At 35.2% G+C, this 13722-nt stretch overlaps 1 protein-coding gene across 1 annotated transcript; it reads right to left on the minus strand.

The window, feature by feature from the left end:
- Window positions 1–30: 30 nt before the first annotated feature.
- Window positions 31–3873, minus strand: LOC122068625 (peroxiredoxin-2F, mitochondrial). The gene is made up of 5 exons (XM_042632494.1): window positions 3523–3873; window positions 3396–3425; window positions 2766–2921; window positions 508–602; window positions 31–346 (listed from the first exon to the last, which is right to left on the minus strand). Exons 1-5 carry the CDS (start codon window positions 3733–3735, stop codon window positions 241–243), a joined length of 600 nt encoding a protein of 199 aa, XP_042488428.1. The 5' UTR covers window positions 3736–3873; the 3' UTR covers window positions 31–240.
- Between the last annotated feature and the right edge of the window lie 9849 nt (window positions 3874–13722).

Raw genomic sequence — 13722 nt, forward strand, 5'->3', positions numbered from 1 at the left:
TGTAGACTTTAAATTTTTGTGGACTAAGAATGATGGGACAGAGAGATTCAATTAGGAAGGTAGAATGCCCAAAAAACATAGATTACAAGTGGTTCTAAAAGGTCACAATAATACTTTGATCACTAAAACAAAAAACAAAATTCATTGTAAACATCATGTTCTTACTCTTTATTAATGAGGAACCTATATACTACTGACCTGAGAAACAAGCCAACACAAGAATCCTGAAATAAAAGTGGCTTATATCTGGCCCAAAATCACATCTCCACCAGAAACCTTGAACTCAGATGGGACTGTCTCTACATTGAGAACCTTAACCTTTCCATCTTCAACATAGGCTGACCATCTGAACAACAAAAGCCAAGCAAAACTATCAACAGAGCCCTTAATAACAGCCACAACAATTTAGTAGTAGGCATAATTGTCCAACTTCTCCACGTAAGGGGTCTGAATAGCAAGAAAACAGTGACACAAGTGTTGTAGAAGAAATCAAAAGAAAAGGCTCACCTCTGAGAACGAGGTCCCATCAAAGCACCAGTAAGATCTTTGTCCAACTCCAGGCTCTTGTGGAAGCTCCCAGTGAAGTCCCCATAAAATTCAATCTAGATAGGATAAACAGTAATTACATACACCTTACACAACATTGCCCCTAGATTTTTTTCTAATCATCTCTGCTTCTCCTTCAGATTAATAAGTTCATAGAAATTAAACAAATCAATACAATAATAAGCAACATTTTCATTAGTGTCAGTTTGAATTATAAGAGTCCAAACAGCTGTGAGTTAGTTTGCCTTGTACATTGGAAACTTTCTACAAAAAAGCATATTGGTCATGCAAATTGAAGTACAAACATCAAGGATCAATTCCCATCATGATCAGGTACCTCTACATTGTATGTCATAAATTAGGCCAATTCCCAGCTCTTTGGACTCTCACAATCCAAACTGAACCCAAAAATGATTTTTTCCTGATGGGTAAAAGAGATTTGTATTGGTTACCCATTTCATGTGTCATGCATATGTTCTTGCAAATTTACTATATTTGAATTGGTCATATTACATCCGTTACACTTGTTCTGATGCTAAATGTTTCAAGGGCTTTAATTATGGGTGTTGGATCATGGTTATACCAGTGATGCTAGTTGGAGCCAGCTGAATGAGTACTCTGTTACCACTCCACTCTAATTAAGGTCATAACTACTGGCAAGTATTCAGGTCTTATTCTCACCACTTCGAAGTCCAAATTAGGTCTTATCCGCACCTTTCCCTTGTCCTTTCAACACATCCAATTTGCATTATATCACACTTCAATGGTGTTGTATTAGGTGGTCTAAATTGCACGTCCAAAGCATCTTAAAGAACCTTCCCTTGTCTCAAAAGAATTCTTTGTCGAAGGTTAAAATAAAATATCTGGAGAGTCTTAAGGTCGCTATGAGTAACCACCAGTGAAACAGGGCAGGATGATGAAATATATGGCATAAAATAAATGCAAGGACCGTTTACAGAGAGCCCTTGCAAGGCTGCAAAAAAAAATCAGTACCTTTGAAGTGGAATGTCAGGTAAAGATTGGTTTCTCCAAGCCTTCAGGCTCTATATCTTTCAATGTGTGTGAGTGAGAGAGAGAGAGAGAGAGAGAGAGAAGGAAAATCAACATCTATTTATCATTGTTTTTGAAATTTATATATGAATTTTTTATTTGATCTCAAGATGATGTGTGAACCAGCCGTCCTTAGCAGCTAGGTTAGCTGGTACCTTCACATGCTTGTTTGTTTTGAGTTAAAGTCTAGGAAGGTTTTTCTTCCCCTTTCCATGCAACATTCTTACTTTGTAAATGAAAATTATTTGCCAAAGATAAAAATAGAAACTACTACAGAATTGAGATAACCAAAGATTATCGTTTGGATTCATTCTGTCTATATAGCATTTATAGTATCTTTCTAAATGAAACTTGGATCGTTCAAGTAGAAAAAGGGGGATAGTTCAAAGATGCCAGATGGATCAGTTTGTGAGGTCTAGTGGGCTTTGTTTGCATTCTTTACCATAATATTAACTTTGCTTTGTAATGAAAAGATTACTCAGCAAGTACAGTGTAAAACTACAGAAATAGGAGAACCAACATCAGTTAAAAGCCACCAAAAAGTTTCCCATTAATGGTAGACCACAGAATGATACTGTGACAATATAAAGAGTTCGGAAAATCCATGACAGGCAATAGGATAAAGACATGGGAATTAGGATAAATTGTTCAGACAAGTAAGAAGTGCAGTATGTATGCAGTTGATAATGTGACCTTGCAAAAGCTTCAAATATCAATATGTTACCCAACTAAATGCTAACTCTAGAGTTGAAATGGCAGAGAATGGCTGAAATTTAACTTCCTCATATATCAAACCAAAAGGAAGAGGAAACTGCATAAAGGGATCTTGTTTACACTACTAAAAAACTTATGTGCCATTTGAGAGCTATGAATTGTAAGAACAATGCAAATGATGCTGAAAAATTCAGTTATAAAAAGCAAAAGAGGGAAAAGAAAAGGGAACTTGTTTCCATAACTCGAGCAACTTTGTGCCCTTCACAAGCTGCGAATTAAAAGAGAGATGCAAATCATGGAATTCAGAAACATGACCATAATCAATTAAATTGAAAGAGAGTTGCAAATCACAGTGAATTAAAAAACATTCACAAATATACTAAAAATTCAAAGATAAAGAAGTTCGAAGGTATCTTGTAGTTGCATTTGTGTGTTAAGATTTTGAGAGAGCTTACATCGTTTGCTTCAAGCTTCTCTGCCCATCCCTTCATAACATATGGGTCATTGACGGCTACACAAATTACAGAATCAATCCCCTTGGCCTTGAACTTATCGATGTTGTTCTTGTAACTAGGCACATGAGCTTTAGAACAAACTCCAGTGAATGCGCCCTGGAAAATGAGATGGGTAGAGCATCAATTGTTCGTTTCTGATGAGATTGACAAATACAGAATCCTGGATAAAAAAGAGTTTGCAAATGCCAACAAATAATATAGGACCTAGCAAATGCACAAAAAAATGCCGGGTAAAAAAGCTGTGAACGCTCAATCAATATAATTATGTCAAGTTCCACAACAAAAAAAGAGTAATTATGCTCAAATTAACATTACGCATTTGGCAGATCAGGCAACAAAAGAAAATGTACGATTTTAAATTTCAATACTAGGAAATTCGTAGGTGAAAGAAACTGCATCCCCAACCAAATTTCTTGAAAAAACATCAGCTACCCATCAACATGAAAAAATGGTCCAAATGGAACAAAATCAAGAAAAAAAAAAATCCAGTTATGCCAGCTAAATAAATAAATAAATAAGAAAAGCAGAAACCAGGGCAAAAAATAAAAGAAGAGAAGGAAATGAACTTACAGGGAGCCCAAATATGACGACTTTCTTACCCTGGAAAACAAATTACAGAACTGAATTAGTTTGTACTGATTTGATTAGATTGACGCCCAAATGGGCTCAATCAATAAAAGGGAAAGGGAGAGAGAACCTTGAAGATATCTTTGAGAGGTGTAGTGGAGAAATTAGAGGATAACCCTTCCTCCCAGGTACGAGCCTTCTGAAGAGAGACACCTGGAGCTGCATCAACGATGTCAGCTCCGACTGAAACGGACGCAAAGGCCCTCGAAACAGCAGCTCGAAACCCAGTCGCCATCCACTGCATCGAACTGCCGTTCGATCGCCTGAGAATTGCAGATGCCATGGCTATCTCCTTGTTTGTCTCTCTCGCCCTCTTTTTCGTTCCTGTAGTCTCTGGAAGAGAGTCAGTCAGGCTTGTTCTCTCTCTCTCTCTCTTATGATTAGCACAGATCAAGAGAAGAAAGCTAGGGCGATCTCTTTGGAATTGAACAGTTATTATGGGATCACCCGCGGGGGATTAAGTGCGTTACCCAGCAAATCAAAAGTGGGAAAAGAGTATCTCTCTGACTGAAATGAATTATTTACATAAATGCCACACATCCCCACGGCCCCTCTCAGAATCAGGCCTCCCTGGCGGATTCCGGATTTGGGTGAACCGATATACCTGGTCGATCCTGGATATCGGATCAAGGGTAAAATCGTAAAATCATATTTAAAAAAAAATAAATAAATTAGGGTAAAACCGATCAATACAGACCGATTCAGATTGGAATCATAACAAAATTGGTTGAGACCGATATCATTTCTCATACGAACTCTGAAACCCTAGTCTGGAATTTGGATCATTATCTTGAGTACGGATTCCCAGACAGTGCCAAGCTAAGGGCCCCTTTGATTCAGTAGAAACTAGTTTTTCTGTTTTTGTGCTAAGAGACGATTTTTGGTATTGTAAAAAGATGTTTGATTTTCTGTTTTTTGAAATGCTTTCAACAATGTAGTAGGGTTCAAGACATGAGCGAAAGCACAACGTTGTAGGTATGCAACTCACGAGTGAAGGCACGATATTGAAATTGCAGGTATGCTTCGTGGATATGAGCTTCAAAAGGATGAAGGTAGTCCAAAACTATGAGCTTCACACAAACAAGTTGGAGTTGCCGCTTCTGGATAGCGAGAAGTTTCAACAATGGATTGAAGTTGGGGTAGGTCGAGTGGAGTATCGGAATTTTCACAATTTTTGTCCCTCCCATTTCTTTTTAAAAACAGAAAAATAAGTATGACTTGTTCCTCATTCCTGTTTTTAGACATAGAAATATGATTTATATTTCTATATAAAAAAAAAATTGAAAAAAAACAGACAAATCAAACGATTTTTGAGGTGTTTTTTCATTTCTAAGTACATAAAAATAAAAAAACACAATTCTAAAACAAAATCAAATGGGTCCTAGGTTCTTTGAAGACCTCCCTAGAAGTTAAAGAAGGAGAATCCATTAGAAGCTAATCAGTTCATCAACTTAAGATCTAGCATCATTTTCTTCGAGTTAGATTGTCGGATTTTATAGGCTGAGACAAGAATGCATATCTATTCGATCAGACGGTTGTTAATCCATCTTGGACTATAAATGGTCGGATCACAACATTCGATCGGGCAACCATTTTAGCTCAACACGTGTTTGAGCCTCGGAGCTCCTTTAGTCGGGTCTACTTTACATTTGGGTTGGGCCTCCATTATAATACTGGCCCATTCGTGAATGAGAATGGGCCTCCATCACCGAGATATTGTTGATTGCTTTCTCCCAACATGATCTTCTTTCGTGGTTTTAATCAACCATTGTGATCCAATTCTTAAAAATAAATAAATAAAAAGGGGGCAAGTTCTCTAAAAAGGCAACATAGTTCCTGCATTAGCGTAGGACCAATAAGAGTGTATATAAAAGAATTAATGGGGTGGAATTTCTATATTTCATTGGTTGAGGTGATCATTTCACCGCCATCATTCTACGAATACATTATTTATTTATTTATTTATTTATCTTTTAATACTAATCTACAGGCCCCAATTTGATATCTACATTAAGTATTGACTTGAAACTTTTCCTTCGCTCGAAAAAGAGATAAAGGAAAAACCATTTGGTGAGTTTCAGCACACATTCATGAGTATAATAAAAACTTTCAAAATTAGTTGAGAGATCAAATTTGATATATGTAAATTTAATAAGTGAAAAGTACATTGTGGACTATATGATTAAAATAGTGCCTTAAACTTGATACTTGGTTAATCAAAAGGGTATTTATGAGTACTAGTAAGTTGACCAAAATTAGGTTGAAACTAGTACCACCTAAAGGGAAATAAGTGTCTTTTTTTTTAATTAGAGGAAAAAAGAATATGTACCGAAAAAAAAAAACTTAAATATTTATGTAAAATATTATTAAAAAAGAGAAGTCTCTGCTTTGCAGACCAAAGGTGGTCAAAGAGCAATTAAGGGCCAAAATCTCCCTTTATTGTTTTTTTTTTATAATAATAATAATAATAATAATTTATTATTATATTATTATTATTACAGGTAAGATTTGTGATGAGCACATTTATGTGTGAAATCTAGGGTAGTAAAACATGCATTTTACATATTTAGAATTGAGCTACCTTGGGTTTTACTCTTTTTTTGCAGGTTTTATATTTTCAAGGCCTTAAGGACTATCGGGCGCTATATCTTCAATTTTACACGTAAAGAGGTCCTATTTCTTTCCATGGTTGCGAAGAGGACGAAATTCTGAGCAAGATGGACGTGTTCAATTAAAAGTACACATTCGTTTGGTCACCCGTACAAACGATTATTCTTTTTCGGGTTAGAAAAAGAATAATGGATCAGAACTGAACCGAGATGCAAAACCAGCCTGTTTGCAATTGTCCCAGAGGTACAAGGAATACTCCAAATGCCAACAAGGATCGATGGACCACATCCTTAAGTGATTAAAGATTTGTTTTTGGTAACAACAACTACTTAGCGTAGTTGGTAAGCTATGGTGTACAAAATTCCCTTGCTCACCAAGAGGTCTCAAGTTTGAATCTCATGGTTGTTTTTTTTAGAGAATTTGTTGAAGATTTCCTGCTTTTCACTCACTTAAAGCACTAAGGGCATGGAGGGGATTTCCACATCAAATTAGAAGCAAGCAAAATCGTGGAAGGGTTCTTGCACAAGAGAAGAAAAAAAAAAGGAAAGGAAAATCGTGGAAGCAAGAAGAGAAGAAAAAAAAAAGGAAAGAAAAAAAGGGGAGAAATAGAGATTGTCCAAATCTTCTCTCTCCTCCACATCATCACCAAAGATTGTCCAAATCACACAAAGGAAGAAAAAAATCGTCCCTAGGAGAGAGAAAAAAGAAGAAAAATAAATTAGAAAAAAAAGGAAAGAAAATAAGCAAAAAATTATAGGAAATTTCTCAAAATTTATTTCTCTCTTCTCTCTCCTCCATCTTAGCACTTTTGGACTCAAAAGATCTCACAATCAATTGTGGGTTTCTCTCTTTTAGGAAAGAGAAAATTGTTATCCTACCTCTCCATTCCCTATAAATACAACTCATGTAAGAGGAGGAGACACAATTCATTCTTCTTCTAGTTTTTCTAGTTGCTCTCTCTCTTCCTCTTTCTCTCTTTAGTTCTAGTTCTCCTCTATTTTTCTCTTTAATCACTTTTGTAATAGTTTTTTTTATGTCAATTAAAGCAAGCACTCTTTTATTTTTATTCAGCTTTTTTATGTTTATGATTTATGCAATTGAGTTGTAATTTTTTAAGTTATAGTTCTAGGCTTAGATCTAGGTGACAAGATCACGAGCCGTGGAGCAATTTTTTTTCAAGTTCAAGCATTGATTCAAGTAAGTAGGCTCCTTCAGTAGTCTTCTCTCCCCCCTCTCATTCCCTCTTCTGACTACCCTTTCTTTCTTAATTTAGGATTTTTATTTTCAGTCGTTACATTATTGCTATTCCTTTCCCCCAAGGTTCATGGCTAGTGTATGTGATGGCTTTGCCCCTCCTAGCCATAGAACCATCAATTTATTGCTTTTATTTTAATTGTCTCCCTTTCCCTAAAGCCAAGTAGAGTAACCCTTGTAAAAGTTACTCTCTGGTCAAGTAGGGAAGCTCATATTATGATGCATCCCTCGGGCTAAGTAGAGAAACTTACTTGTGAGTCTCTCTCTAGCTTTATTCCCTTTCTTTTATTTTATTTTTATTTCAGTATTTTTTTTCTTTTATTTATTTATTTTTTTTTTTTAATTGCGTGGCTTGCGTCTTTAAATTCTTAGATGACGAATGGTTAGGACGTTATTTTAGATACATATGTTTAGGACGGTAATTAGAATTAGATCACAATCATTAATCGGTTCACTTTCGCATTATTAAAAGAAATAAAAAAATAAAGTGGCTGCTCTCTCTGTGTTCGACCCGTAGCTACACTGATCCGTACGCTTGCGGTTACATTTTAAATCTCAAACAATTTGTCCTTTTATTAATATTTTACATCTTTGTAATTTTTTTGGTTAAGCTCTTCAACCACTTTTATAAAAAAATAATAAAAAAAATAAAAAATAAATCATAACCAAACTATCTATATCATATATATATTTTTTTCATTTTAAAAATTACAAACAATAAACTTGACTTTCTTTTACAATAGTTTGTGATTTTTGTGAAAGACTTGTATAATCTTGAGGATTGAGTTCACTGTCCAACTGCATAGCATAAACTAGCGTCTTTCTGTGTCTATCTCTCTTCCCACAATAGGGACAAAAATATGATAACATAAGAGGGGGAGAGAGATAAACACATGGAGGTGCTAGCTTATGCTATGCAGCCTGACAACATTGTAAGGTTAAAAATGGTGATTTTTAGAGGATAATTCTATTCTTTTACGAATTTCCATTGGCCCCTGTGTTGGCATTGGGGCCATGTGACCAAGTAACGTTCGTAAGGTGAAAGTTTTTCTTCATCAGTGGGGGAGGAAGAATCCCCTGTGACTTTATGATGTCTCATCACAAAGTCTCACCCACCGTTTGTGTGGGGTTGAAACTATCCTCCCCTTGGGCATCCAAAGGTAACGATGTCAATGGAGAAGGAATTCCTCTTTCAGCATGGGTGAAAAGGAAATTCAGTCCAATCTATAATGTTTCTAGTAAGTACAAAATTGAGTAATGGATTTTTTAGATATGATGTTTTCAGAATGTAAAAATAGATCTGAACCATCCATTTACAAGGTTTTTCCTATATGAGCCATCTATTTCTCATAGTTGGGAGAATGCGTGGTTATGGTTAATATACTGTATACATGCAAGCATGGATATACACAAGATGCATGCCAATATAGAAGGATATTTGATTGAATCAGGTTCTAAAAATTTTGACATATGACTAATCTAGACCATATCCTCTTCATCTATTGGTTAGAATAGACACATCATTTGTCCAAGTGACAGAATAGATGTATCGTGAATATAAAAAACTAACAAACCATTGTGACAATAATATTTGACCTTCATGCATTGACGGGTATTTAAGATTAAAAAAAAAAAGGAGGAAGTTGTTGTCCTGCATCCATCAAATAAGAGTTGTTTCCTTGACCGCTATATTATTGACAGAACAAATAAAGTAGTAAACACTAGGAAGATTTCAGAGTCCTGATGAGTGCCTGAACTTCTTCTCCAAAATTATGTGTTAGGTCTGTTGAAAAAGAAACGAATGAGCAATCCTTTATGAGCGTGCAGTGCTTGTTCTTCAGACGTACAAAGACATGTCAAATGAAAGCAAAGGAAAGATGGAATGTTAATGGAAGGGGAGGGACAACAAGATATATATATATATATATATATATAGATGGAATGTTAATGGAAGGGGACAACAAGATATCTATCTATATATATATATATATATATATATGACTAAAAGTATTATCATTGTGGAAGTCCCCCAATATGGTTCTAAATGATTTTGCTTGGCTCTTCTTTTTCAAGAGCTTGTGGTTGTAAGTAGATGACTAGGTCATGCCAAGGCGTTGGCTTCCACAAGTAGTGTTCTTTGTCAGCTTGTCTCTTTCTCAAAGACAACTAGCTAAGGGTACTTCAAGGTTCAATAGAAGGCCCTACACCCCCTTACCCACACCCCCACATGAGGGGATGGTTCTAGGTTGGGTCAATAATAATACATTTCAAAAAATAATACCAAATGCAACTTTAATTTCAAAAAATTTACTATATGATTTCAAACCCTTTTGAAGTATAGTTTTATAGTTTATTCTTTTTAATCATGATTTTTTTTGGGGGGAACATAATGAAGTGTCTACACATAGATCGTATGATATTATAGGGTTTTTTTATGCCAGGATCCCATGTGTTCAGATAAGCTGAGGTTGTTTCAGCAAAACCCAAAGAAAGATAGGTGTTATCAAATAGTTCTACACATTGGCATGACCACATGAATTATGTGTCTGCGTGCGAGGGTTACACTCTCCCACAAAAACTTTTTTCCCTACTAGTATATACCTTCTAATAATAAGATCGACTTTTTCTTCATTGTGGATGGAGGAATCTCCTCATCACTGTCATGTGTCCATTGATTACTTAGAGGGGTGTTTTCAACATTGTACAGTAAAGAATCCAATCAAAAGGTCAAATCACCGATGGTGAGGGGAAATTCTTCTCCACTAGTGAAAAAAAAAAACTTTATCCATTTTTTTCTTTTTTAAAGGAAAAAATTTGAAACATAACATTTGCTGTGTTTGCTCCATAGTTCTTCTCTCCCTCCTCCTCAAATCGTGGTTGAATTCATCCTAAAGTAAAGGTTATGAGAGATGACACAGAGATAGTTGCCATTGATTTGTCCTATTCCATGTTTAAGCCTGAAGTAGTGAAGTCTCCACTACTTGTTTGCCCTTTGGCTTTCTTGCACTGTAGGCATTGTATCTCAGTTTCCTTCCCTCCTTCCTGGTTTTCTTTATTAGTTAAACCCCATCTCTCTAATTCAAATTCAAAGCAAAAACAGTTCCATCCATAATCTAGAAAGAGATATCACCCCAAAGGTAGAAAGCAACACCACCCAACTAAGATACTCTTGGGGGGAGAGAAGTGTGTTGTTTAATAGAGGTTAGTCAGAGTTTGAGACAAAACCCACATCAAATAACCTGGAAAGAGGACCCTTTAATTGTACTAGTGACATGAAATCATCTGTCAACTAAACTAAGGATAGGACTTAGGAGGCATGATTAAAATTGAACTCCTGATATAAGAACTTTACTCTTTAATTTTTATTTAGTTCCCACATTGGTGGTAATGGTGGTGGTGGTGACAAATGGCGTCACGGGTACCAATGGTTTCCACTTGTTAGCCAAAATAGAAAAAAACCATCCACCTATAATATATAAGCCATTAGTTCACAGATCATGATATTTTTTTACCTTTCATCTTAGCCATCTTGTTTGAAGATTTTCATTACATTGAATTTGTTTTGTGTTAAGTGACTTCATTCAGTTCATAAACATTGTACCTTAGTACTCTCCCCTTTCTTTTTTTTTTGGGGGGTGGGGGGGGGGGGGGGGAGAGGTCTCTTCAAGTCTATCACTGTCAACAGGTGCTCTTTGACCCCTCTTAGATTATAGTCTTCTTTCACCGTTCTCCTTAGCCTTCTTGTTTGAAGTTTTTTCTTTGAAAAGGATTTGTTTTGTGTTAATGATTTCATTAAGTCAATAAAACATAATATTTTTTTTTTGGTCTAACCTTTGGCCTTGCTAAGTCCACTAGGCACGCGAATACACCTATACATGTCCACTAGAATACTAGATCAACACCGGACCCTGTGAGAACCATAGAAGCCATGAACAAACATAATATTCTTCAAGTTACCATTTTTTTGGGGGAACGGGCAGGGAAAGATAATTCTCTTCAAGTCTTCATTGTCAAGTGGTGCTTTTTGACACCACCTAGATCTCTCTCTCTCTCTCTATAGAATCATCCAAGATTTTTGCCTTAAATTCATCTTATTTTGGATCCTGAAAATAAAAATTTTGATAAAAATAATTAATATTTTTTATTTTCCTATTTTTCCAAACAAAGTTCATCAAAAGGCAAAGTAAAGCTTTGAAAATCTAGAAGATTACAAGAGAGTGCATAAAATATATGGACAAAAAACATACATGGATGGGTATTTAATTGAATAATGAGTCTTAAATTTGACACACCATGATAGACAAAAAAATAGAAAGCTAGAAATTTTCTTCTTTCTTCTCAAAACTTTGGTATTTAACTATTTTTTACTCATCCTATTGGTCAAATGGATTGCTTAATTTCGAAGAATAATTATCATCATTTTATACATCGGTTAATTAGAGAATAAAAATGCTTGATAATATTTGTTTCAACCAAAAATTGGACTGAAAAATGTCCATCTTTTTATTTTTACTTTTTTGATAGTGGAGGTGGGCTTGAAGTGGGTTGGGGAAAGGGAGACGTATTGTACTTCGATGAATTGTACAGATGTAATGTTTTCTAGAGAAGATTAGTACAATGACCATAGATGAACCATGATTAAAAAATTCAAAAAAAAATAAAAAATAAATAAAGGAAATCAAAATTCATCTAAGCGGTTTACTTGGAAAAGGATCTCCTTGTGGATGCTTCAATTTTCCCTCCTATAAGAGTGATATGAAAATTCTAATAATAGATATCTACAGAATGACGTGAATTAATAACTATCAAATTTTAGAACCTAATTCAATCAAATACCCTTCTATATACTGGTATGCATTTGCTTCTATTTTCATGGATGTCTATGGTTTATTTATTTTTTTTTTATCAAAGAAAAGCATGATATATTAATGAGAGAAAGATTATGTTACAATAGTAAGAGAAGGCTGCTGCCCTGTGCACTTTCCATAGTCTTGAATTTTTTGAAACTTTTTACATGAGGGAAAGAGACTTTCCCATAGTCTTAAATTCTTCTAAGCTTTTTAAAAGTCTACGGATTCAAAGTGAGCTGCAAAAAGAAGTGCAAGGAAGGCCAAGGTTTCGGATTTCTGCGTAATTTTTGTAATTTGCCTATGCCCTTAATATATATGATATTTTAACAGAAAAAAAAAAAAGAAGGACCATGAAGTCTACCTATCAATAGATTTTGGGTTCCACCTGAACCACAAATATTAAAAACCCACTTGGAGATTCTTTTGCATGAGGGCCCCTTACAGAACCCTTTCCCAATAAATGGTAAAAAGTCATTCTACAATTGTGAAACCACTTTTTAAATGGTGATTTTCCATAAGATACCTGGTGATGACTAGATTAAAAAAAAAAAAAAAAATGCAAGTATGTGAGTGAGGGCCTTCAGAGTAGTTCATTAGGCTGAGTGGCCCAAAATATGGTCCCTTAAAAAGTTAAAATCATATAAACAAACATGTTTGGCTGCTCCCCACCCCTCTTTGGATTCTAAGCCAGCAAATGATGGCTAGTATGTAAATGGGGTACTACTGAAGGTGGTTTGTGGGTGTGAGTTCATGGAGAGCTTGAAATTAGTTGAAACCCATCATCATCCCTTCACTCTTAGTCATGTGGTACGGAGAATTTTACAGACTTTTAGTCTTCTTATTACCCTTTCCTAATTGCCTTTCTCTTCTTCTTCATCTTCATCTCTTACTCAGTTACTCTAGTTTTTATGACATTAGTTTTTTCACTTATGATGCATCTCACCAATGGTTATGTCTCACTTCATTATAATCACCAATCACAATAAGATTTCGATGTTGCTACTGCGATTATCGTATTTTCTGTTGTGTTTGATTCTTAAATTCTTACAAAGATTAGTGTTTCCATCACAGTATCATTCATTCAATTTTCATGTAAAAGTAAATAGTTATTAGGTTCAAAGAATGGGCCTAAATCCAATATTCCAACTGAAATACTCAATAGATCAGACTTAGGCCATCAATAGACCAAAGTTGAATGTCAAGCAAGCCACAACATAACAATAATTGCTAATGTACTTGATCCCCACTCACACGTATTTTATTTTGTTTTTTTAAATGTGGATTCTATGTAGATGATACATTCTTATTCTGTAACGTCGCCATTTATGTGGTGTGGGAGATTCTCACCACTGGCAGTGTAGGGAAAACCCTTTCGTTACATACTTAAATGGAATTTTTTCTAGTTGCCCCTCTCTAGAAGGTAAATGGGAGGGCAAGACTGACTTATTATAACCTATCCTCCCCTATTTAACTAGGCAACTAAGCTTCCTTAATCTAAGTCCTTCTAGTTTAGCTTATAGGTTAATGAACCCACCACCCTCTCCCATGTAATGAGG

This window comes from Macadamia integrifolia, unplaced genomic scaffold, assembly GCF_013358625.1.
Source record: "Macadamia integrifolia cultivar HAES 741 unplaced genomic scaffold, SCU_Mint_v3 scaffold448, whole genome shotgun sequence".
Lineage (NCBI taxonomy): Eukaryota > Viridiplantae > Streptophyta > Magnoliopsida > Proteales > Proteaceae > Macadamia > Macadamia integrifolia.

Coding starts and splice junctions, on each gene's coding strand:
- LOC122068625 (XM_042632494.1), bottom strand. CDS start 3,735: ATGGCATCTGCAATTCTCAGGCGATCGAACGGCAGTTCGATGCAGTGG. Junction 2,922..3,395: donor TCGTCATATTTGGGCTCCCT/GTAAGTTCATTT, acceptor CTCATTTTCCAG/GGCGCATTCACTGGAGTTTG. Junction 347..507: donor ATGGGACCTCGTTCTCAGAG/GTGAGCCTTTTC, acceptor TTTGTTGTTCAG/ATGGTCAGCCTATGTTGAAG.